This window comes from Nesoenas mayeri (genome assembly GCF_963082525.1).
Source record: "Nesoenas mayeri genome assembly, chromosome: Z".
Lineage (NCBI taxonomy): Eukaryota > Metazoa > Chordata > Aves > Columbiformes > Columbidae > Nesoenas > Nesoenas mayeri.
The window spans coordinates 36668773-36690578 of NC_137542.1; the positions used below are offsets into that span (position 1 = coordinate 36668773).

A 21806-nucleotide genomic window follows, 5' to 3' on the forward strand; every position below is an offset into this window, starting at 1 on the left:
AAGACCAACTGTATTTCTTGAACTGGACAGAGAAATTTAAAAAGTTAAGAGGAATATAGCTGTTTGGGGGAAAAAAGGTAAGGATTAACCTTGCCTTTTTCTAATGACAGTTCCCTGATACGTTTAAATGTACTGTAAAAGTAACCAGAAAATATACAGCTCAGTTCAGGCCTACAAACAGTACCAAAATATCTGAGTAAATGGAAATCGGAGACTTTGAAAATCCCAGGTGCAGGAAAAAGTCTAGAAATACTATTGTTTCAGACCTTAGAATGGTTCCCATATTGGCTGTACTATACTCCTACGACTTCCAGTTTGACAAGAGTTTGTGAATCCCAGCTTGACCCTGTGAAAAAAGTGACAATCTAGAACACTGCAGCACCATCCATAAACTGTCTATTTGCATTTGTTTTGATGCTATGCTTACACTAGTAAACCTGCTGGAACCTGACCCAACTTGCGACGAGTTCAGTTTAGGAGGAGTTCATGTATAGCTAGTCCAAACTGGAAGATGTAGTGAAATCGGAGCCTGTTTTAGAAGGTATCATAGAGTAGTTTGTGTTCAAAGGGACCTTCAAAGGTCACCTAGACCAACTGCACTGCAAGGAAGCAGGGACATCTTCAACTAGTCAGGTTGCTCGGAGTCCCATCCAGGCTGGCCATAAATGCTTTCAGGAATGGGGTATCTACCACCTCTCTGGGCAACCTGTTCCAATGTTTCACCACCCTCATTGTAAAAAAAAAAAAAAAAAAAAAAAAAAATTACTCATATCTAGCCTGAATCTTCCCTCCTTTAGTTTAAAACCATTACCCCATGTTGTGTCCCTGTAGGCTGCACTAAAAAGTCTGTGTCCCCATCTTATAAGCCCATTTTTACATAACGAAAGGATGCAATAAGGTCTACTTGCAACCTTATCTTTGCCAGGCTGAACAACCCCAACTGTCCCAGCCTGCCTTCATAGGAGAGGCATTCCATCCCTCTGATCTTTTTTAATGGCCCTCCTCTGAACCCTCTCCAACAGGTCTTTCCCATACTGAGGGCTCCAGAGATGGACAGAGTACTGCAGGTGAGGCCTCACCAGAGAAGAGCAGAGGGGCAGAATCACCTCCGTCGACCTGCTGGCCACACTTACTTTGATGCAGCCCAAGATATGTTTTGCCTTCTGGGTTGCAAGCACACATTTTTGGCTCTTCTGTCCACCAGTGCCCCCGAGTCCTTCTGTGTGGGACTGCTCTAAATCCCTTCATCCCCCAGCTCATATTGATACTGGGCGTTGCCGCGACCCAGGTGCAGGACTTTGCACTTTTTTTTGTTGAACCTCGTGAGGTTTCCATGGGCCCACACCTTGAGCTTGTCCAGGTCCCTTCAGGCAATACCACTTCTTTCAAGCGTATCCTCTACACTACTCATCTTGGTGTCACCTGCAGATTTGCTTAGAGTGGACTCAATCCTACTATGTCACTGATTGTGATATCAAATATTACTGGTCCTAATACAGACACTCGAGGGACACCACTCATTCCTAGTGTCCACTTGGACACTGAGCCATTGACTGTAACTGTTTAGATGCAGCCATACAGCCAATTCCTCATCCATCTTACAATCCATCCATCAAACTCATCTCTCTCCAATTTATTTGGAATATACTTCTGTGAACATGTTTAGAGAGATCTATTAGGTTACATGGTAAAGATAAATGCATACCCACAAAGAAGCACAAAGATGCAATGGCAGAGGAGATGGGATAACTGATCATTTCTGTGGCCCTCCTCTGGGCCATCTCCAACAGGTCCTTATCTTTTCTGTACTGAGAGCTCAAGACGTGGACACAGTACTGCAGGTGAGGCCTGAGCAGAGCAGAGGGGCAGAATCACCTCTCTTGACTTTCTTGCTCCTTTTGATGCAGTCCAAGATGTACTTGGCGTTCTGGGGTGCAAGAACACATTGTTGGCTAATGTCCAATCTTTCATCTGCCAGTACCTCCAAGCCCTTCTCCACAAGGCTGCTCTAAATCCCTTCATCCCCCAGCCTATATTGATACTGGAGGTTGCTTTGACCCAGGTGCAGGACTTTGCATTTTTCCTTGTTGAACCTCATGAGGTTTGCATGGGCCCACATCTTGAGCTTGTCCAGGTCGCTCTGTGTGGCATCCTATCCCTCAGGTGCATCAACTGCACCAATCACCTTGTTGTCACCCACAAATTTGCTGAGAATGCACTAAATTCCCCTGTCTATGTCATTGATGAAGATATGAAATAGTACTGATTTCAGTACAGACCCCTGGGGGACACTACTTGTCACAGGTGTCCATCTGGCCATTGATCTGCTGGGCTCTGCTCTCTGGATTCCTACTCTCTCATCCAGTCAATTCCTTATACACTGAACAGTCCACCCAACGAATCCCTATCTCTCCAGTTTTGAGAGGAGGATGTTGTGGGGCACCATGTCAAAGGCCTTACAGAAGACCAGACAGATGACATCTGTAGCTCTTCTCTTGTCACTGATGATGTCATTCCATCATAGAAGGCCATTTGGTTGCTCAGGCAGGACTTGCCCTTGGTGAAGTCGTGCTGGCTGTGACAAATCACCTCCCTGTCCTCCATGTGGCTTACCATAGCTTCTAGAAGTACCTGTTCCATGATCTTCCAGGCACAGAGGTGAGGCTGGCAGGCTGATTGTTCCAGGGAAACTCCCTTTCTACCCTTTTTAAAAATAGTCGCCATGTTTTGCTTTTTCTGCTTCCCAAGGACTTCTCCTGACTGCCATGACTTTTCAAATATCATGGACAGTGGCTTTACGAGTACCTCAGGCAATTCCCTTAGGACTTGTGTCTCGTCAGCTCCCACAGACATATGTATGTTCAGGTTCCTCAGGTGGTCACAAACCTGATCTTCTCTTTGCTCTCCTAATCTCTGCCTTGAGGTCCAGCCGCTTGAGAGGTGTGGGAAGAGGGCTTGACAGTGAAGACTGGGGCAAAGAAGTTGCTGAGTATCTCAGCCTTCTCCTCATCCATTGTTATCAGTTTACCAGTCTTGCTCTTTGAGGGGGTATGTTCTCTTTGACCTGCCTTTTCTGGCTGACATACCTAAAGAAGCTATTCTTGTTATTCTTTGTGTCCCTTGCCATGTTCAGCTCCAGCTGCACCTTGGCCTTCCTGACTCCATCCCTTTGCAACTAGACAGGGTCCCTGTAGTTACTCTTCCCAGGATACCTGTCCCTGCTTCCACTGTCAAGTTCTGCTTTCATTGACTTGGTAAGACGAGGCTTTGGCTTAACTTTTGTAAATGGATCTGCTGCTCTGGCATTCCGCTGGAGCAGACTGCTGTGCAACATCTGTGCTTAGTGTGCAAAGCTATGAAGTTTGGTCCAACCATAACCTCTACAAGCAAGAGTACTGTCATCTTAAGTGTGTAAATAAAATGCAGAATGAAAACTTATTATGCTTATTTGCTGCTGCTTATTTTGGGGGGTATTAATGTGTGTTTGTTTAATTGTACTATCGTCTTGTCTCAGAGGTAGATGGCACTCATTTTATGTTATAAGAATGATTGTGCTAATATCAGGACTACATGAACTTCTGCTTTTTAAGAAAAAGCTATATTCCCCCCTTCTCTCTCTTTTTTTTTTCCTGCATTTTTGAGTTGTAGCTTCAAGTGAGTAAGGATATCATGGAGTAGTGTATATTATGAGTACTTCTTTCTGGGAGTGGGGGGGAATTGTAGATAGTATACTTTGAATGAAATATGGGTGATTGTGTGTATGCATGTGGAAACAGCTCCAAAAGCACGTAGCTTTATAATGAGTGACTGCTTTAGCAAATTTTACCAGGACGTTTTACAAATACTGAAGGTCTGTGTTCATGTAAATTTTTAACTGGTGGAAGTTTACCTGTAGTGTACTCTCTGAAAGTTAGAGTTAAAATAGCACCTGGATATCCACTTTTTGAAAGTTTTCTGTTCTTTTAAAAAGTATCCAATTTTGGAATATTCTTGTTTTTGTGTTGGGTTCACTGCCACCATGCACTTTAATTCTGTATGTGGCCATCGTTAAAGAAAATAGGCTTAGTATCTTAATGGCACACAGTTGTGGTCATATCATCTGTGCAAGCTGAATGGTGCAAGCAACATGGAGCTGATCTGCTAGAAATTGCTGTTCTAGTAAATTCTGGAGTGAGACTGTGTGTTGTGTGCTATATTATGAAGACTTAGCTAGGTACAGATGCCTTAATTCTAGTGCATCACTTCCCTGTATCAAGAACATTAATGAAATATGCTAGAAACTGTATTCTGCATGATCAGACGTCGTGTTTACATGAGGTAAAGATGAACTTTGTGTAAATTTCAGTAAGGCACCTTTCTGTGACTGTATAAAAACTTCTTTTTTCTTTCATTATGCTTCTTTTGTTTCTTTTTAATTATCAATGTCCATGTTACCAGTCTGTAGAAGCTGCCTAGTGAAATATTTGGAGGAAAACAACACCTGTCCAACCTGTAGAATTGTTATACATCAGAGCCACCCACTACAGTATATTGGGTAAGTATGACAGTAAAAGTGCCACTAGCTTCACCCTCGACTGTTTCAGCCTCTTTTAATACAGCATGGCTTTTTCCTGAATTTTCTTACTTGTTTTTCAGCATGTTAAACATTTAAAAGGAAGGTTGAAGGTGATTGAGGAGATATGGGATCAAACTTTGCTATGAATTTGCAACTCCATGACATCTGTTAGCTTCTTGCACACTTCAAGCAAAGCATGCACTTTACTGTTTAATTTGTGTAAATTTAGTCATTCCTCATTTCGTATGCTTGGGTCGTAAAAGTCAAATAAATGAAACATTTGTAGAAATTGTACTTCTACAAAATCCTCAAAATAATTAGTCATAGTTTAATGGTGCTTTTCAGTGTCTGACAGAGTAACGAGAGAAATAATTGTCAGCTTTATTGTTCAGTTAATCTTTCAAAGGCCTGTTTGGTTCATAGGGACAGGAAACAATATGTCAGCAAAAATATTAGGCCAGTGCCTTTGATCTCTAGAATGGAATAATCTTGTCCTTTGTTCTATTTTGATCTCCACACAGAGTGCTCTCACTTTCTGACCTAACATGCATGTGGTGTTGTTCATTGGTTTCTTTTTTTTTTTTTTACTAAGGGCTTTTTGTTTGCTTGTTTTTTTCAAAGGAGACATTCATTTTTTTCAGTGCTTTCCTTTTGTTTTACTGAACTGTAGTAACTTTTGCAGATGAAAATCCATTGTGACAGTGTGTTTGCCCTAGCAAAGTGCAAGTGCAAAAGTGTTTCGCCTACCTTTATGAAGAGTTTGCTTTCATTTGTGGCACTTTTCAAATGCATTTCTCAGTTCTAGAACAACTTCTGAAGTAATGCTTATAGAAAATGAGTCTGATTTCACTTTACAGAAAACTGCAGATGTTCCATACATACTTACATTGCTCAAGCTGATCCTGATTCAGGAGCCTGAAACCAATTATGCCATCTCTGCATTTGAAGAATAATAATGTACACTGATAAAGCATTGTATATACAATTATAATACCCTATATGAGTGTACGCTTTGAAGGGACAAGTAGATGCCAATAGGCAAGCATGAATAAATGACACTTAAGACAGTATGTTTGTCTTCTGCAAAAGGAATACACCAGTGCCCTAGTTCAGAAGCTTATTTTCTGTGCTAAAAGGGGCCAGGAAACAGCATCAAATTGAGAATTGAGCTAGAAAGGAATTTGCTACTTGTTGGTTATTGAATACACTTCAAAGGAAGTATTTTGCCCGAGTTAGTTATAAAATACTGCCCTTTCAAGACTGAAACAGCCTTTGCCCAGTCTACTTTTGGATATACATATACTTTTAATGAAGAATTGACAGTCAAGAATTTTACAATATGTCTTAGAATGTATATGTGCAGTGCTATTCATCTCCCTCTACCTGGGAAATAGGTAAACTAATTGTGTCTCCTATTTCACATTTCTGAATGCTGTTAAATTCTTACCTCTGATCTAATAGTGGTGGCTGATTTACTGCTCATGTTGAAATATTTTTGGAGATGTTTCTACACTCCATATGTGATGCTTGAAAATCCTGGCCTGTGCAAATGGCATTGCTACTGGTTCAAAAGACATGAATTTAGAATTAATGATATTTTGATTCTTCTTCTAGTACCACTTTAAAGACTGTGGTGGTTGATGGTAAATCTCTTGATTTGTCACCATTTCTGTGCTTGTTCACTCATGTCCACTGTTGTGAAGTGCTCATGTCAGGTGATAAGGGGCCTGAGATTACTCTTGTAAGCCTCTTCTCATGTTTAAGTCAGATTCAGGATTTGGTATTGCAAGCTGTGTTGGGGTAATGACCTTGTTGCAGCCAAGACAGACATTTGAAGTGTTTCTAATTTTATTTATCAATTGGATTTTTTTTTTAATGTAGTTTTTTTTTTTTTTTTTCCTTTCAGAGAGTGACTTATTTTAGACTAAAACAGAATTTTGTCTAGATGAGCTGGAAATTAAAGTTTAGAATCTTAACTGGTTCTGCTGCTGCAGTTCCAGTGGGATTAAAGGCTTCTGAACTACACAATGTTGTTCACAGTTAAAACATTGGCTTTTAAGAGTAAAGTAAAATTTTTGTTCTTGTGGTCTTTTTCTGTGAGCCGTTTCCTTGCATTTTTGGAAGACCTAGTAAAGATAACTAAGTAATCTGCAAATGTGAGAAATGAGTCTGTAGGGGTAATAAATGGACTACACTTGATTCTTTTGTAATAAAAATGAGTTTACCCCAAAGCTGTCAAAGAATTTTGAGATTATTTATGACATAACTTCCCTTGATGCAGGATGCTATGTTCCATGGGGCATCATCCTCCAGATGTTTGAGACTATTCTTTCCCAAACTTTGTTTAGGTTTCTGTCTTAGACTGTGCTTTTTCATAATTTGTTTCATTTTACTGTCCTGTCTTGTTTGATATAAATAATAATTTGAGAATTGAAATTCTTCTTAAGTGAATTTAGAGATTTTACATTAGTTTAGTACTGGAACTTTTTTAACAGAAATGTTTTGAATCAAGATGGTTGACTGGAACTTTTGAGATATATATATACACACACACACACACACACACAGATATATATATATATATATATATATTTTTTTTTTTTTTCCCTTACTAGTCATGACAGAACAATGCAAGATATTGTTTACAAACTTGTGCCAGGCCTTCAAGAAGGTATGTTGTGGTATGACCTTTTTTAGAGGTCATTTTGCACATATTTCTTTTGCAACTTAAAAAGAAAAATGTAGTTTAAGGCCATGAAAATGCAGTAGTGGGGAGAACTGAGGAAAAATACAATGGAAAATATATTCCTTCATTTGTGTCATTTTTAGTTTAATTTCATACCTGTAGTAGCTGAAAGTGTGAGTGAGGGTTGTAGGAGGAAAGATGAGGTATTTCTTCAAAAATTAGTATTATGTAAAGTGGAATAGAAGTTTGGCTTTTGAATGCTGGCACAATGTAACTCTCATTTGTTCTTGTTAAACTGTGTATTTAAACCAGCTTTCTAGAATTCTCAGAAGTAGAATGTAATACAGAACAGCTTTTAGTTTCAGTGAAGTTTCTGCTACTGTGTGAGTCCTTTCTTAGCATGTGATTTTAAATTTGTGTTTTAATAATAATCTTTGAGACTGGATCTGTTCAACTAAAGTAGTACCTTACAGCAGCTGCTCAGTAATTTTCTGTCTTAATGTATGTTACAACTTTCATTTAAATAGAGTATTTTAATCCATTTAAGCTGAAAACCCGGAACATTCTCAAGCATTACCAAGATTAAATAGATTATTTTAAAATTATTTCTAGCAGATTGAGAACCATAAAAATTCAAAACTAGTTATTTGACTGAAATATGGAGGGGAGGGGAGAGATTCAAAATAATGTATAGTATTTTAAATACTGTCTCATTCTAATAGGAATGCTATAATAGTAGGTATACACATGACTTTGCAGTATTCTAACTCTGAAAACGAGGCATGACTTGATGCAATAGCAAAGACATAAGGGTAGCAAATACTGACAAAATGAAGCCTGCTTCACTTAGGAGGGAAGGGATTTGGAATAACTTTGTAAATATTGCATTAGAACTTTATTACAGTTATTAATATTTACAATTTTAAACAGCGGAAATGAAAAAGCAAAGAGAGTTTTATCACAAACTGGGCATGGAAGTTCCAGGGGACATCAAAGGGGAGACATGTTCTACAAAACAGCACCTAGATTCCCACAGAAACGGTAAATGGTCCTTTATTTATTCTGTCTTGGGTGGGTGAGGGCCAATAAATTGATGAACAGGCCTGTGGGTGGTATGTGCCTAGGTGGTTTATTACAGTCACTATTGTTTTGTAACACTGCACAGTACAGTAGGTGTAGGATTGTTGCTTCTTCTCTTATTTGTGCATAGACTCTTTTTAGCTGGTTGTAGCATATTACTCTTGGCAAAGGAGATCTCTGCAGTAGTGCCTACATGGGGACTCTGAAATTCTGGGCTGCTACTAGTTGCACTGAAGGTTTTGCTCTATATGTTATGCTTCTCTTTCATGTGTGGGGCTGTTGGCAGCTGGGGTTGCCTAAGAAGAAGAGTGCAACTTGGGAGTAGCAAAGTTAATTCTATATTGTAGTCCTGAACTGTGCTGTTTTAATCACATTAGCATTACAAGCTGCTGCTGAGTGTTATCCCATATATCTGGTTTCTTATCTAAGGTGAAACTAAAGCAGATGAAAATTCAAACAAAGAAACTTCTGAGGAAAAACAGGAAGAAGATAATGACTACCATCGAAGTGATGAACAGGTGAGCTCATTGGGCATGTTTTAGTTTTATCTTAGCTTTAGCGTGTTGGTAAGCTAAAAGAGAAGAAAAGTAAACGTTTCAAGCTACGTTTTCTGTCTTCTGACACAAACAAGGTGCAGTGTTGCTCAATACTTTTGTGCAAGCATGAGTTTCATGCTTGGTTGTTGGCACGAATGGAGCATATGTTAAAGACATCTGCATTAAGATTTAGTAGTTCTGACTTGTTTGTTTATGAGTTTCAAAAATATTTATTTGCATTCAAAACAAATTTATTTGGTCCCCCCTTCTGAAGGAGTATATCCCAGTGTTATTGTGATATATTGAGCTGATCAATAATTATGAATAAAACCTTTTGCACTTTTATTAACTTACTATTTATTTTGTTTTAAACTTCTAATACTAAGACAAGACCATAAAAATAGTATGAAAGCCAGGAAGTTCACCACTAAGATTTAGCCACTAATCATGTTTGAAAGTGAAATCTTCTTTTGGGACAAATAAGCGATTTCTTTTAGGTTTTCCTCTTATGTGTGTCCAGAGTAAATTAAATTTGGATTAGTTTTCTTTTCAATTATAATGTAAGGGTACTTTCAAAGTGATTGTACCTAGTACTAGATCCTCTTAGCGCATAAAGTTAATAATTACAAAAAGCGTAGTCTAAGCAATGAATAGCTGCATGAGAAAAGTAAGAATTGAAGCACAGAAATTAGAGAAGAGGCGTTTTGGGTGGTAATCTTTAGAATGCTAAAATTTGTTATGTCACTTGTATCCATTCCTTTTAAACTGTAAATTTTATTTTAAATATGTGTTAAAATTCAATTTTTAAACTGGATTTAGTAGTTGCATTAGAAGCAAGAAGTTACGTTAGAAGCAATCATTAAAAGTTGGCAATGATATTCTTACAGTTTATCTTACTGTAGCTTTTGACTTAGGGTCCCCTTGAGCTATTGGCAGCCTATGAATTTGAACTAGGGCATGCTTGTTCCAACATCAAAAATTATTTTGTGAACTTTGTTGTCTAGATCTGTTTTGGTTGCAGTAGTGCTTATCATTAAACTGACAAGATGTTAGACCAAGTTTTAATAAGATTACAGGCATTTCAGTTTAAGAAATACTAGTACTCTACTTTTCCACTTTTTTTAATTAATAAAAACTGCATGTGGATACATAACGAGGACTGCAGAAAATTGTTCCAACCAACCCTGACTGTTTGCTTTTCATGAAGGTAAGCATCTGCTTGGAGTGCAATAGCAGCAAATTGCGGGGATTGAAGCGAAAATGGATTCGCTGCTCAGCACAAGCGACAGTCTTGCATCTAAAGAAGTTCATTGCCAAAAAACTTAACCTTTCTTCTTTTAATGAGGTAATATTGTAATTTTTTAAAATTACTTTGAAGATATGAAAGCCTTACAAAAAAGTGCTGGATTGTTCCCTGGCAAAGGAATGTCTTTTAGTCTGATATTCTCAGAAAATAGAAGCATGCACCATGTTGTGAATTATATGTTACATAGTCATTTTGTTTTCTTTACTTGGATCTATCCAGGACTTGCCACTTAGTTTGGACTGCATCTTTTCATGTTCATATATAAATAGTTGAGCTAAAAGGCTTTGTTATGTGCTTCCACATATGTTGGAATAGACTCTGGTAAGGTGCTTTGTTTCACAAGTTGTAGTCAAGTATACCACACCCTTTCACATATTTCACATGTAGTGCAGGGAGCACTTTAACACTACTGAAGCCCAGCTTAAGAGAAAGCATATTTTGTTTCTTTTTTGGCTCTCAGTGAAGCTTAACCCAAAGTTGCTGCCTACCACAAGCAGAGTGTTATCAGATACATACACTTCCCTTCCTTTGTAGGGAATACTTGGAATCATGGGAAGAATTTGTAATGAAAGGTACAGAAAGATGGTTGTTTGCACTTCTTAGTTCAGATTTGAAGTTACCTGTGGCAAACATATGAATATAGTGTATATTTACCACTTTACTGGGTCTTGGTCACAGCCTCTAGACATCTCAGTTGACTCTCAGCTTGACATCTCCCAACCCCATATTATGTCACTGGTTCACTGACTTTCTTTAAGATTTTTATTCAAATGAAATGATCGGCTTTCCAGTCCCATGTGTCAACACATCTTTCTGCTCAAACTTTACAACAGCCAATTTGTATCTGTGTCACTCTTCCTTCTTAGCTTCTGTACACTTGAACAGTCTGTCTGCTGGTTGGAGTATGTCCCCAAACTCTGCTAGTCTTTGTGAAACAAAACTGTATCTCCAGTCTTGTCCTCAGCCCACTGGGAAGTGTTTGACTCCTTCTACCATCACTGTTCAAAAGAGGGTTTTTTGAGTGTGTTTGTGTGTTTAAGCCCTTCATTCCGCCGTGCCAGTCTGTGACTTAACAACCTGCTTGGCTTTTACTGAAGGAACAAACTTTCAGGAGTACTGTTTATTCCTTTGCTATCCCTTCCAATCTTCTTAAAGAGTACATAAATTGTGTTGTAATCAGTGTACCAGTACCAAGTAAGTGGTGCATAGCAGAAGGATTTAAGCTTGTGGGCACTTAGCTGATTGCTGTAGATTACTGCAGGTTTGAGTTATTGCCGGTTAGATAAACCATGTAAGTAGTCTGCATGTACATTCAGACCTTTCTGGGTTGTGTGATAAGTCATCTTTAATATAAGCCACCATGGTAGAACTTACTGTTTCATGCATGTTCCCTGTTTTAGTTCATGTTCAGCTATTGTAGATCAGCTGTTAGTAGTCATATGATCCTCATGTATTTATGGTTAAACCTCACTGTTTCTAATATCTAGATCTTTAAATACTGAGACAGAAAAATAAAACTAGCTGTTGAATATCTGAAAAAAAAATAATAATCCATAAATACAGTATTTAAGGGAGGTGGCAGACAGGGTTTTTTTGAAAAAAAAGTATCCTTGTACCAGCCACTTGGCTGACATTAGGTAAAAAAAAATCATAGTATATTAAATAACAGCCATCTTTGAGATTTGTGAATTCTGTCCTCTTCATTATTTTATTGGACATTTTTTAAAACATCTAAAGCATTCAGGAAAGCGCATTAGTACAGCTTGGGAAGCTAAATCAAACATTTAAGTCCAATTCATGCCATATTTCCTAGGTAGGCACAGGCATGGTCTTTCAGCATTTCATGTTGAGAAAATAGATTTGCTTTTCTTTCCTGGTACTTTTTTTCTGTGTGCAGAGCAACTACAACATGAATGGTTCCAGTGTCTTCAGAGGAAAACAATCTTGTAAAACATTTGTAATATTATCTGAAATATGTTTCATGTACTGTGTCCCAATGATTTAACTGTTGCCTTTGTTTTGTCAGCTGGACATATTATGCAATGAAGAAATTCTTGGCAAGGACCACACGCTCAAGTTTGTAGTCGTTACTAGATGGAGATTTAAGGTATGATACCGTGGTTCCAAGTAAACCATGAAGTGGCCAAATAAAATGTTTATAAATAGGCATAATTTGCAACTATACTGCAGTAACTGCAAACTCAATAGAAAGACACTCTAATAAATATCTAATACAGCATCCCTGAATGCCAAGTATTAATTTGTTTCCAAGAAAATGAGAAACTGCATTGATTGTCAAATTGTTTTCAAGTCTGGCAAAGGAAGTGGAAGCCAAAAGAAATTATCTCCCTTACGAGGAAAGGCTGAGGGAGGTGGGTCTCTTTAGCCTGCAGAAGAGAAAACTGAGGGGTGACCTCATTAATGTTTATAAATATGTAAAGGGTGAGTGTCACGAGGATGGAGCCAGGCTTTTCTCAGTGACAACCAATGATAAGACAAGGGGCAATGGGTACAAACTGGAACACAGAAGGTTCCAATTAAATATGAGAAGAAACTTCTTCACAGTGAGGGTGACAGAACACTGGAACAGGCTGCCCAGGGAGGCTGTAGAGTCTCCTTCTCTGGAGACATTCAAAACCTGCCTGGACACATTCCTGTGTAACCTCACCTAGGTGTTCCTGTTCTGGCAGGGGGATTGGACTAGATGATCTATTCAGGTCCCTTCCAATCCCTAACATTCTGTGATTATTTTTAGCTACTTCAAGTAAAACTGCCTTTAATTGACATAGGTAAGGAAATAGATTGTGATGCAGAAAAGGCAGACATTTTCAACACAGTTCTGTAACTCAAGAAGGCTGTTTTCTAAAGGAGGGGCAGTAATTGCAATGCTTGTCTGCCTTAATTAAGGAAACTTCTAGCAGCATTTAGTAGGCATAAGCAAGGCTGATTAAAAATATTTGAGTATGTCTTTGACTTGCTTATTGTGGTTTATTTAAACAACTTCCTGGAAACCAAATAGTAAACAGTAGGGCATTCATTCTGAGTATTAGTTATTACATTAATAATGGTAGCTCAAGTTAAGTGGGTGTAAGAATGAATTGCAAAATTGAACACTTCAGAGGCACATCACACCTAGAGAGTCAGCGTATATGTATTTGGGGATATTTGAACTAGGAGTTAGTATTCATAATGGACAAGGAACACAGTCTAAGCTAACAATGTACACTGAGGTAGAACCACTTGCTGGCTTTTGATGCGTATCTAGAAGAAGTGCACGTGGGAGTAGGGATGCATTTTTCTGTCTGTGTAGAAAAATAATTGACTTGCATAAGAGTCACAGGATAGAAGTCAAAGGTCAGTCTTTGAAATGCAGAGAGGTCACAAGTGGACTGTTACTGGAATCAGTTTCATGTGATGTTCCTGAATGACCTGGAAAGGGATTTGATTAGTGCAGTAAGAGCGCACTGACAACATTGTGGTTATTTAGGATAGTGAAGACTGATGGCAAAGGATTAAAGCAAGCCTTTACAGTTCTGAGTGACAGATGTTTAGTGAGCACCTTAAGTTCAATGTAGGTAAACGTAAAAGGATACAAAGCAAATGTTAGGGATTTGGTGTGGAGGACAGATGGCTGAAAGAGAACCAAACAAGAGCATCAAATTGATGTGCATCTGTAGAAGTCATCTTTATCATGGAAATCTATGAAATTGTAAGTCACACAATAAATGGAACTGCTAACTGCCTTCTCAAGTGAAAGAGGTAGGGGATATAAAATGAAACTGAGAGGTGGGAGGTCCAGAACAAACAAGAGGAGACACAGAACACCTTGGTGCAGGAAATTGTGGATATGAGAAGTTTACCTGTTTGTAATTTCTCTCTTACTAGGGATGGGTTTTCCAAGTTAAACAGATCTGGTAAAACTCATCAGCTCCCGAGACAAAATGGAAAGGATTTTTCATCTGTTGTTTGAGCTCCACAGATGAAATTACATCGTTTCTTTGTCTTGGTGGAATTTTGACATGATAGCTACCCTGATAGTTACTTTAAGCTTTAGTTTATGAAATAAAAGTGTTGTTTACTGAACAGGTTAGTTCTGGTTTTGTTTCTTATCTGGTATTTTTGTGTTGCAGAAAGCACCTCTACTGCTACATTACAGACCCAAAATGGACTTGCTGTAAGACAACTTTATTGTCCTTCTGGACAGAGTTTTTTGCAGAGACTATCATCTGGCACCTTCTTAGTGCATCACTAATCACATTACACAAACCAGCTGAATAATTTCGGAAGACCATAGTGCTTTCATAGCGGACTGTCCTTCTGAAAATTTCTTCTAGGGATGTGTTACCTAGATTTTTGGACATAAAATATTTATACGTTTTTTGTATGGAAGAAAGAAGTCGCAACTCAACAAGCACTAAGTTTACAGATACTGAAAACACTTCACAGTTCCATGTAGCTCAGCCTGATTTCTCTCTTACAGTTACACAGAAATAAGTTAGAATGTTGTGAGGTGATTTTAAAATGTTGCTTTTGACACCAAGTTGCATTTAGCTACTTTTCACAATCTGAATCTTTAAAAAATATATTTTTGCTAAGTGTTGTTGTCTTATATAGTATGCCTGATTGCATTGTTTTTTTTTCATATTATTCTATAGGGCATTGAACATACATAATGATATAGTGACTGGTAATAATTTATTATGCTGCATTGAAAATTTCTGAAAATCTGGGAAGCCAATGAGTTTGTAATTTTTGCCCAGTTATTACTCTTCTTCACTTTGTGTTTCAGTAAAGTTTTGATAGTCACCTATGCACATTGATTTGGTAAGATTAACAGAAATAATTGCAGTCAATTTTAATGTGCCCTGATATTTTGCTCTGGCATAAATTGCACCAAATAATGACAAATACTCAAAGTTCTAGGTGTGTGAAATTTTAAAAAAATAAACATTTCCTATATAGAAATCTTGCAGAAATCATTTTTTAATCTAGAGAGAATTTTCTCTCACTAGCTATTGAAACACTGGCACTTGGGGCAATTTTGGGTGTTATTGCACAATTTTCATTTCAGTGATTAAAAATTCCTAAGATCATTATGAGCAGCTTTGTATTTCCTTTACCTGTTTTCTTATGAAACTATAGCATTTTCTGTAGTGCAATTCCTAGCACTGTGGGGGTGAGGGGGAGGTGGGCGGTGGTCAGATGAGATTATTCTAGCACCTTCTGGACTTAAATGATAACTTTACTTGCATCAGTCCTAATGGATGCAAGGTAATATGTATGCATGTATGTGTGTTTACATCTATACACGCACATAACTACATATGTTATAGAATACACCCTCAATAGCACTTAGCAGGGTTCACTGCACTTTTTGTAAGGGTTTTTGAAATTGTTGACTTTTTAAAAACAATAGTTGAAAGTGATTTCTGCAAACTGTATACAATATAGCATATATATTGCATATATAGTATGATTGCGAGAGTATTTGTCTAGCACAGGTGTCAAGTCACTGAAAACAAGCTTTGCCATATTATTGGCAGCTGGAAATAGTTAACCTTCTAATTTCTGGAAGAGTTTTACAGTCACCTGAAAATGCTAGTGGCTATTCCTATTATTAAACACTGTTGTCTTCATATAAATTGTGTTTGGATAAGAAAACAAGTAACTGTAACTGCCCTGCTTCCTCTAGCTGTGTTTCTTCCCCTCTTGTGCTATAAAGTATTACTTGATAACAGGAAGCTGATACTGCAAGAGGTTTATCCAAGCATTTTAAATCCTCTTTCTCTTCTTGGGCTTTCAAAGTACAACATTCCTTAGCATGTGTCCCATAATTTCCTACTTTACATTCTTCAGTCCTCCTTTCTCAGCTGTGCTGTTTCAGAAGGGATGATACAACCTGTGTTTACCTTTGAAAACAGGGTTCCTCATTTTTAATTGCAGTCATAGACGTGAATGTGAAGGAAATAAAGAAGTATGCAAGCAGAGAATAAAAGGGAGCCTACTAAAACGTGGAAATGGAAAGAAGGGCCACACAAAACCCAAAAGTGCAGATGCTGCATTTCAATGTTTGGTTTAGGCACAGCTCCACAGCGAGGCCAGGTGGCTGGGTTTGTGGGAGGGGGAGTGTGTGTGCATGTATACAAGCACTGGAATCAACCTTGGCTTTGGTTTTATCTTACTGTTTGTGGACTCAGATATGTATTTTAGCTTTTTTTTTTTTTTTTTTCCTGTCTTTCAAATTACTTGAACTGGCAGAAGAGAACCAATGAGGTTATGGATCTACCATTTTTTTAATCTTTTCATGAAGCAGTGAATGCAGGTGGTATGGATGTGTACACTGACATACTGGGCCCTTCTGGAGCTGTTAATGTACTTGTTACTGTCCTAGTATAAATAAGGGACTTGCTCTAGCCACTGAGGCACTGCAAGTATGAACAGGGCTGTTATTTGTTCACCCTCTGTTCACCCTCAGTAAACAGACACTGGCTGTACCTGATGTAGACATGAAACTGAAGCTGCCAGACAGCAATCTGACAAACCACCTTGGTCAGGATATGTGTATATATATATATATGTGTGTATATATATATATATATATATATATATATATATATATATATATATTTATGTGTGAGAGAGATCTGTCTACCTCAGAATGTGTGTACTGCAGAAATTTTTTGTATGACTAGATATTGATGCAGTACTGTTAAAGTGCATTAGGATTTTAGTACTTTCCTGTGTACTTGTGCAACTGAGAAATTAGTTACAAACACACAAATTCAGAAGCCTTTCAAATCTGTCTCTTACTGTAACAATCTGAAGTACAGAAAATATAAGTTTATAACCATCTTTAGACTCACTTGAATTTGTTATGGTGCTATCCGTATATATACATACCTATATGGATACATAAATCCAAGCCAGTATTAATACCTACAACTTTTTTTTCTAATATTTGTGTGTAACTGCTTTTGCAATGTTCAGTCTGATAAAACCTTACCAGTAAAACAAACAGACAAACAAAACACAACACAACAAAAGGAGTCAAATACAAACAAATATAAAAACACCAGTTATTTTTCTGAATCACATGTTGCAAGATCTAGTTACAGAAACTCTTTCCCTCAGGAGGGATGTGACTGTGTCTGGACCATATTTTTATTTCCTTTAGCCTTACTAAAAGACTACAATGCAATTCAATTAAGGTCAGAGTGAGGTCCTTTGGGTCAGAGCCTTGTTTCACTTCTGTGAAGCTTAAGAGACAGTTAATTTATATCAAGATTATATTGTGTAAAATAATCCTGATGCTGTTCTAAGTTGGACAAAAAGTTGGACTCAGCATAGATATGTTAGTCTTAGTGAGATTGTGTTAGTTCATTTTGGCTTTTGTGAAGATGCCATTACCATGAAGTAGTTTTCACAATTGCTTACGCTGGTAAATAATTGCAGTAAAGATGTATCTTGTTGCATTATCCTCAGCAGCAATGAGACTGAATCACCCAGGCTCAGAGTCTCATTAATATAGTTTCATTAAAAATAGAGAATTCAGATAGATATATAATATTGAATTTAAATAAGATTTGGGGGTTTAAATTTTATCTTTATAAAATTATTTATTCTATTTTTAGCATTCTGTCTTATTTTACCATCCAAGTATTTTTGGTTTCAGTGGTCCAGCTTTATTTACGGGCATAGAAAATGAAATTGTAAGTTGTTTTCAAAAGCTTCTTCCTTTTACATTAAGTAGCTTTTATTTGTATGTTTTTGGTTTATATGGATAAATAGCATTACTTATGCTTTTGTGCAATAGATTTGAAACATGCATTAATTAAGCGTATGTTTAAATTGTAAATGTGGCATCTACTTACCATTAAACTTAAAAGGAATGTAGATGGCTTTTCTCACTTCTTTGGATGGGGTTTTATTTGGAGCTATTATTTGAGGTTGTTGTTTTTTGATTTACTCCTTTTTAATCTTAAGAGTGAAGTGTGGGATTTTAATTTGTGTAAGTACAAGAACTATTTGTCAGCAATACTTCAAAATACATGATCTTGCAAGAAACCTTAATGTGAATTGTGGAAGCAATTGTCAAGGCTTGCAGCCTATCTAAAAATGTTTTGTGCCATTGTTATGTCTCGTATATTTATGTACCATCAAACCTGGGAATATTTGTATTGGTTGTGCAGCAGTATACACAACACTGTCACCTCTGGGGATATGGGACCATAGGAAGTATCAGACTACAACTATGATGGTGCTATTTTTTTTTCCAATAGGCTATGAGCCTTTGAAAGCTTACCTGGCGCTTATTGTCTTTATAACAACATAGTTAGTCCTAGGAGATTCATCGAGTTTTTTTTTTTTTTTCTACTGGATGATAAATATAACCATACAACTAGTGTATTTTATAGCATTGAACTAAATATAATAGGAAAAAGCCAACCTGTTTGTACATCAGCAAGATGAATCTTAATGAGTACTTAAAATGCATTTTGTGCAGAAGGCTTGACTGTACAGAAAAATCTAGTTTCTGTATTTCCTCAGGTAATCACTTCAGTTTGGACCTTTCACTGGAAATGTTCCTGCAACCTTCAGTTAGTCTGTCTAATGTTGTTAACAAGGCAAAAAATTGTCCTATACAATAGAATCTCTACGTAAGATATAATTAACTGAACTAGGGTCTTGAGATCTGTTATTGAAGTAAAAAGATACAGAGATAACAGCATTAAGAAACATGGAACAATGCTTCGATCTCTGCTTTAATCAAAACTTGCAATCAGTACACTTTCTAGGAACTTGTATCTTGTGGCAAATGAGCAGTAGTGTCTTACTGTGGAGTTATGATTTATTTATATAAAAGCTAAAGCGCTGGTCCTGGTATTTGATCTATGTTTGATCATCTTTAGGGCTGCTTGGAAATCTTCCAAAGCCTCAATGACCTGCCCAGATCCTAGTGCAGGGTAGGAGCTAAGTGTCCAATTCTGTGAACAGTTACATTGATAACTTTACTGATAAGCTGGATGGTTTATACAAACCAGTAGGGTCATTCATGTGAATGGTTAGGTGTGGCTGAAGGAGGGACCCTGACTCTTGAATACTGATGTTCCAGTTTTGTTTTGTTGTTTTTTGTTTTTGTTTTTGTTGTTGTTGTTGTTTGGTTTTTTAATTTCTATCTGAAACTCAAAGCATTGGCTTAATAGAATCTTGAATTTAAGTGATTTATCTCAACAAAAGGAGACTTTGTTCTTCTGCAACAAGACTATTTTATGGTTAAGGGACAATAAGCCAATGTAACCACTAAGCCTTTATCCTTTTATGTGGCATAATAAAGATTCTGGAACTGTCACAGTGTAAGACCATATTTTTGGCTTAGCTTCATTTGAAAGTTTACAATTTTTTATGCTTTGTGTTGCTGTGTAATTTTTGTACTATTGGTGGCTAGTTTTGTCTGAATAAGCCTTTTGGGGTTATTGCTTAATGTTTTGATTTTATGATAGTGAAGCTTGTATCCAGTGTTTTGCCAATTAATATTATATGCTTGTTAATAAAAGCAGAGTAACTGAAATACTGCCACGCTGGAAGTTATTGTCCCATTTTTCTCCAAGAACATAAGGAACTAGCCATCAAAATATCACAGTGCTGAACAAACACAGTGTGACTGAAACAGTGGTGGTGCGGTATTGCATTGTCATAATCAGCCTTTTAGTCAAAACACAAGCATGGCCCAAAGTATTACTCCACTGCACAGAATGGCAGTATGTCTGTGACAAAGTATGTTGCAAGGAACCGCAGTTAATAAATGAAATAATTTCAGCTACCAAGAGGAGAAACACAGTTGCCCTGATGTCTTTATATATCTGTGGACGGAAAATTACTTAACCTGGCTTGTATGTGTTACTTTTAATCTTACCCTTACCTGGTGATGTTGATGTGCACGGGCCAACTTCAGCATTCTGGAATACAAATGTTCACTTAGACACATGGCAAATTGAAAAACATACTCACACATATTCTGCATTTTATTTTATTTTATTTTATTTTATTTTATTTTATTTTATTTTTTTATTTATTATTTTACTTTGCTGAGCTGCTAGTGGGGAAAAATGGTCTCTTAGGGGATGCTTTGATTAATGAACTGAATATGTTTTGCCTTTGAAAAAATTGGTCTTTTGTAGTATCTAGCAAACATTGGTCCATGCCCTCTTTGTAACTTGACAAGGTTTTGTTTTTTTTTTTTTTCTTCAAAATCCTCGAGATTTATTTTAATAGCAGGTCAAAGGTATGGGGGAGATTTTAGGGTAAAATTAATTGAAATGCGTAGTCATTATAATAAAGTTGCAAAGCAGATGCTACAGTAGTTAGAGTTCCTTGCAGTTACTACATGCTGTAATGCAAATTTATAGCTTGTGAACTGCTCTATGCATACTTAGAAGGCAGGAAGGGATTGTATTCCTGCTATTGGATTGTTAGAAACTGCCAAAAACAATGGGCTGGTTTGAAGTTAGGGGTTTATTCATACACATATTTCTTATTTGCACTGATAGTATCAATGTATAATTGTCCTGAGGACATTAGGCATTTGCCACTTACTAGGTTCATTTTGTACCAAAATTTGCCTCTCTAGAGGTAAATGTTCAGAAAAGGAGACAGGAATAGAAGAGGTCACTTTATTCAAATAAAGGGAGAGTCCATTAGGGGCATCAATGAGTCCACAAGGCAGGTCCCAGCAGGGTCTCTCAACACACAGAAGGATTAAAAACTCATTTCCTCATCTCCTGGCTGCAAGATCCCTCCTCTCCCCATTGGCTGAGGTAGTCAGAGGTTACAACTTTCCAACACACCCGCTGTATGTTCATTATATCTCACTCTAGGCAGCGTAGAGAAGTTAATATGTATAAGGCAATTAAGCATGCACATTGGATGAAGGGTCACTGAATTTCAAGTTGTGGTTTATGCAAAATAGATATCTCCCTCCTGATACTTCTAGTTAGCTGATTGGTCAATACTTAACTTTCTCTTCTCCTTGTCATGAGTCTGCACATTTTTCCAATGATAGGCTTGTTGCACCTCACTTTTGTATAGATGGGTGATAATCGTTTGTAACAATTTAAATACCAGCATGAGAAACTGCCATGGAAGCACCCCAAAAGTCTATTTAGGCAGGCAACAAGCTCCAAGCCGACTTGATTCTAACCAGAACTGTTTCGCAGAGAACCAACTCTCCCCATAGCTTGATGATAAATAGCTAATACATGCCTGTTGGAGGGAAGGCACCAGTAGTTTGACACAACTTGTGAATTGTAGAGTCAACTGCTGCTTTTCTTAGTGACCCTGAGGTCACTTACAGCAGCACTGTTTTGAAGTAACCTAAGTTAGCTAAATGGCAGAAGGAATTGTCCATTTTTCCTTTCCTCCCTTTGCCTTGTCTTTTAGACAGCTATACTCTAGGCCGTACTATGCTTTGATAGGCCAACTGACATGTGGCTACTTCAGGTTTTCAGAAGAAAACAGGCCTTTGATTTGAGTGCCTGTGCAGTTGCCCAGCAGCTTGGTGCCATCAGCAGCCAACATCACTGTACAGAGACTTCTAGACCCTGCCTGGCCAGGTAGCAGGTGCATGCTAGTGGAAGGCTGAGTAAA

General features: G+C 37.5%; 1 protein-coding gene across 6 annotated transcripts in view; it reads left to right on the plus strand.

The window, feature by feature from the left end:
- PCGF3 (polycomb group ring finger 3) overlaps positions 1 to 15254 on the plus strand; it is a gene marked incomplete at its 5' end in the record, with an annotated part of 53491 nt that extends 38237 nt beyond the window's left edge. For 5 of the 6 annotated variants that reach the window (XM_080363086.1, XM_080363087.1, XM_080363089.1 and 2 more), the window contains 7 exons: positions 4438 to 4534; positions 7171 to 7226; positions 8172 to 8282; positions 8751 to 8839; positions 10065 to 10202; positions 12190 to 12270; positions 14294 to 15254. In XM_080363086.1, coding sequence (XP_080219212.1) covers positions 4438 to 4534; positions 7171 to 7226; positions 8172 to 8282; positions 8751 to 8839; positions 10065 to 10202; positions 12190 to 12270; positions 14294 to 14341 — 620 coding nt within the window. In that variant the 3' untranslated portion in view covers positions 14342 to 15254. The remainder of the gene's footprint in view (positions 1 to 4437; positions 4535 to 7170; positions 7227 to 8171; positions 8283 to 8750; positions 8840 to 10064; positions 10203 to 12189; positions 12271 to 14293) is intronic. The other variant, XM_080363090.1, reaches the window with a different exon arrangement.
- Between the last annotated feature and the right edge of the window lie 6552 nt (positions 15255 to 21806).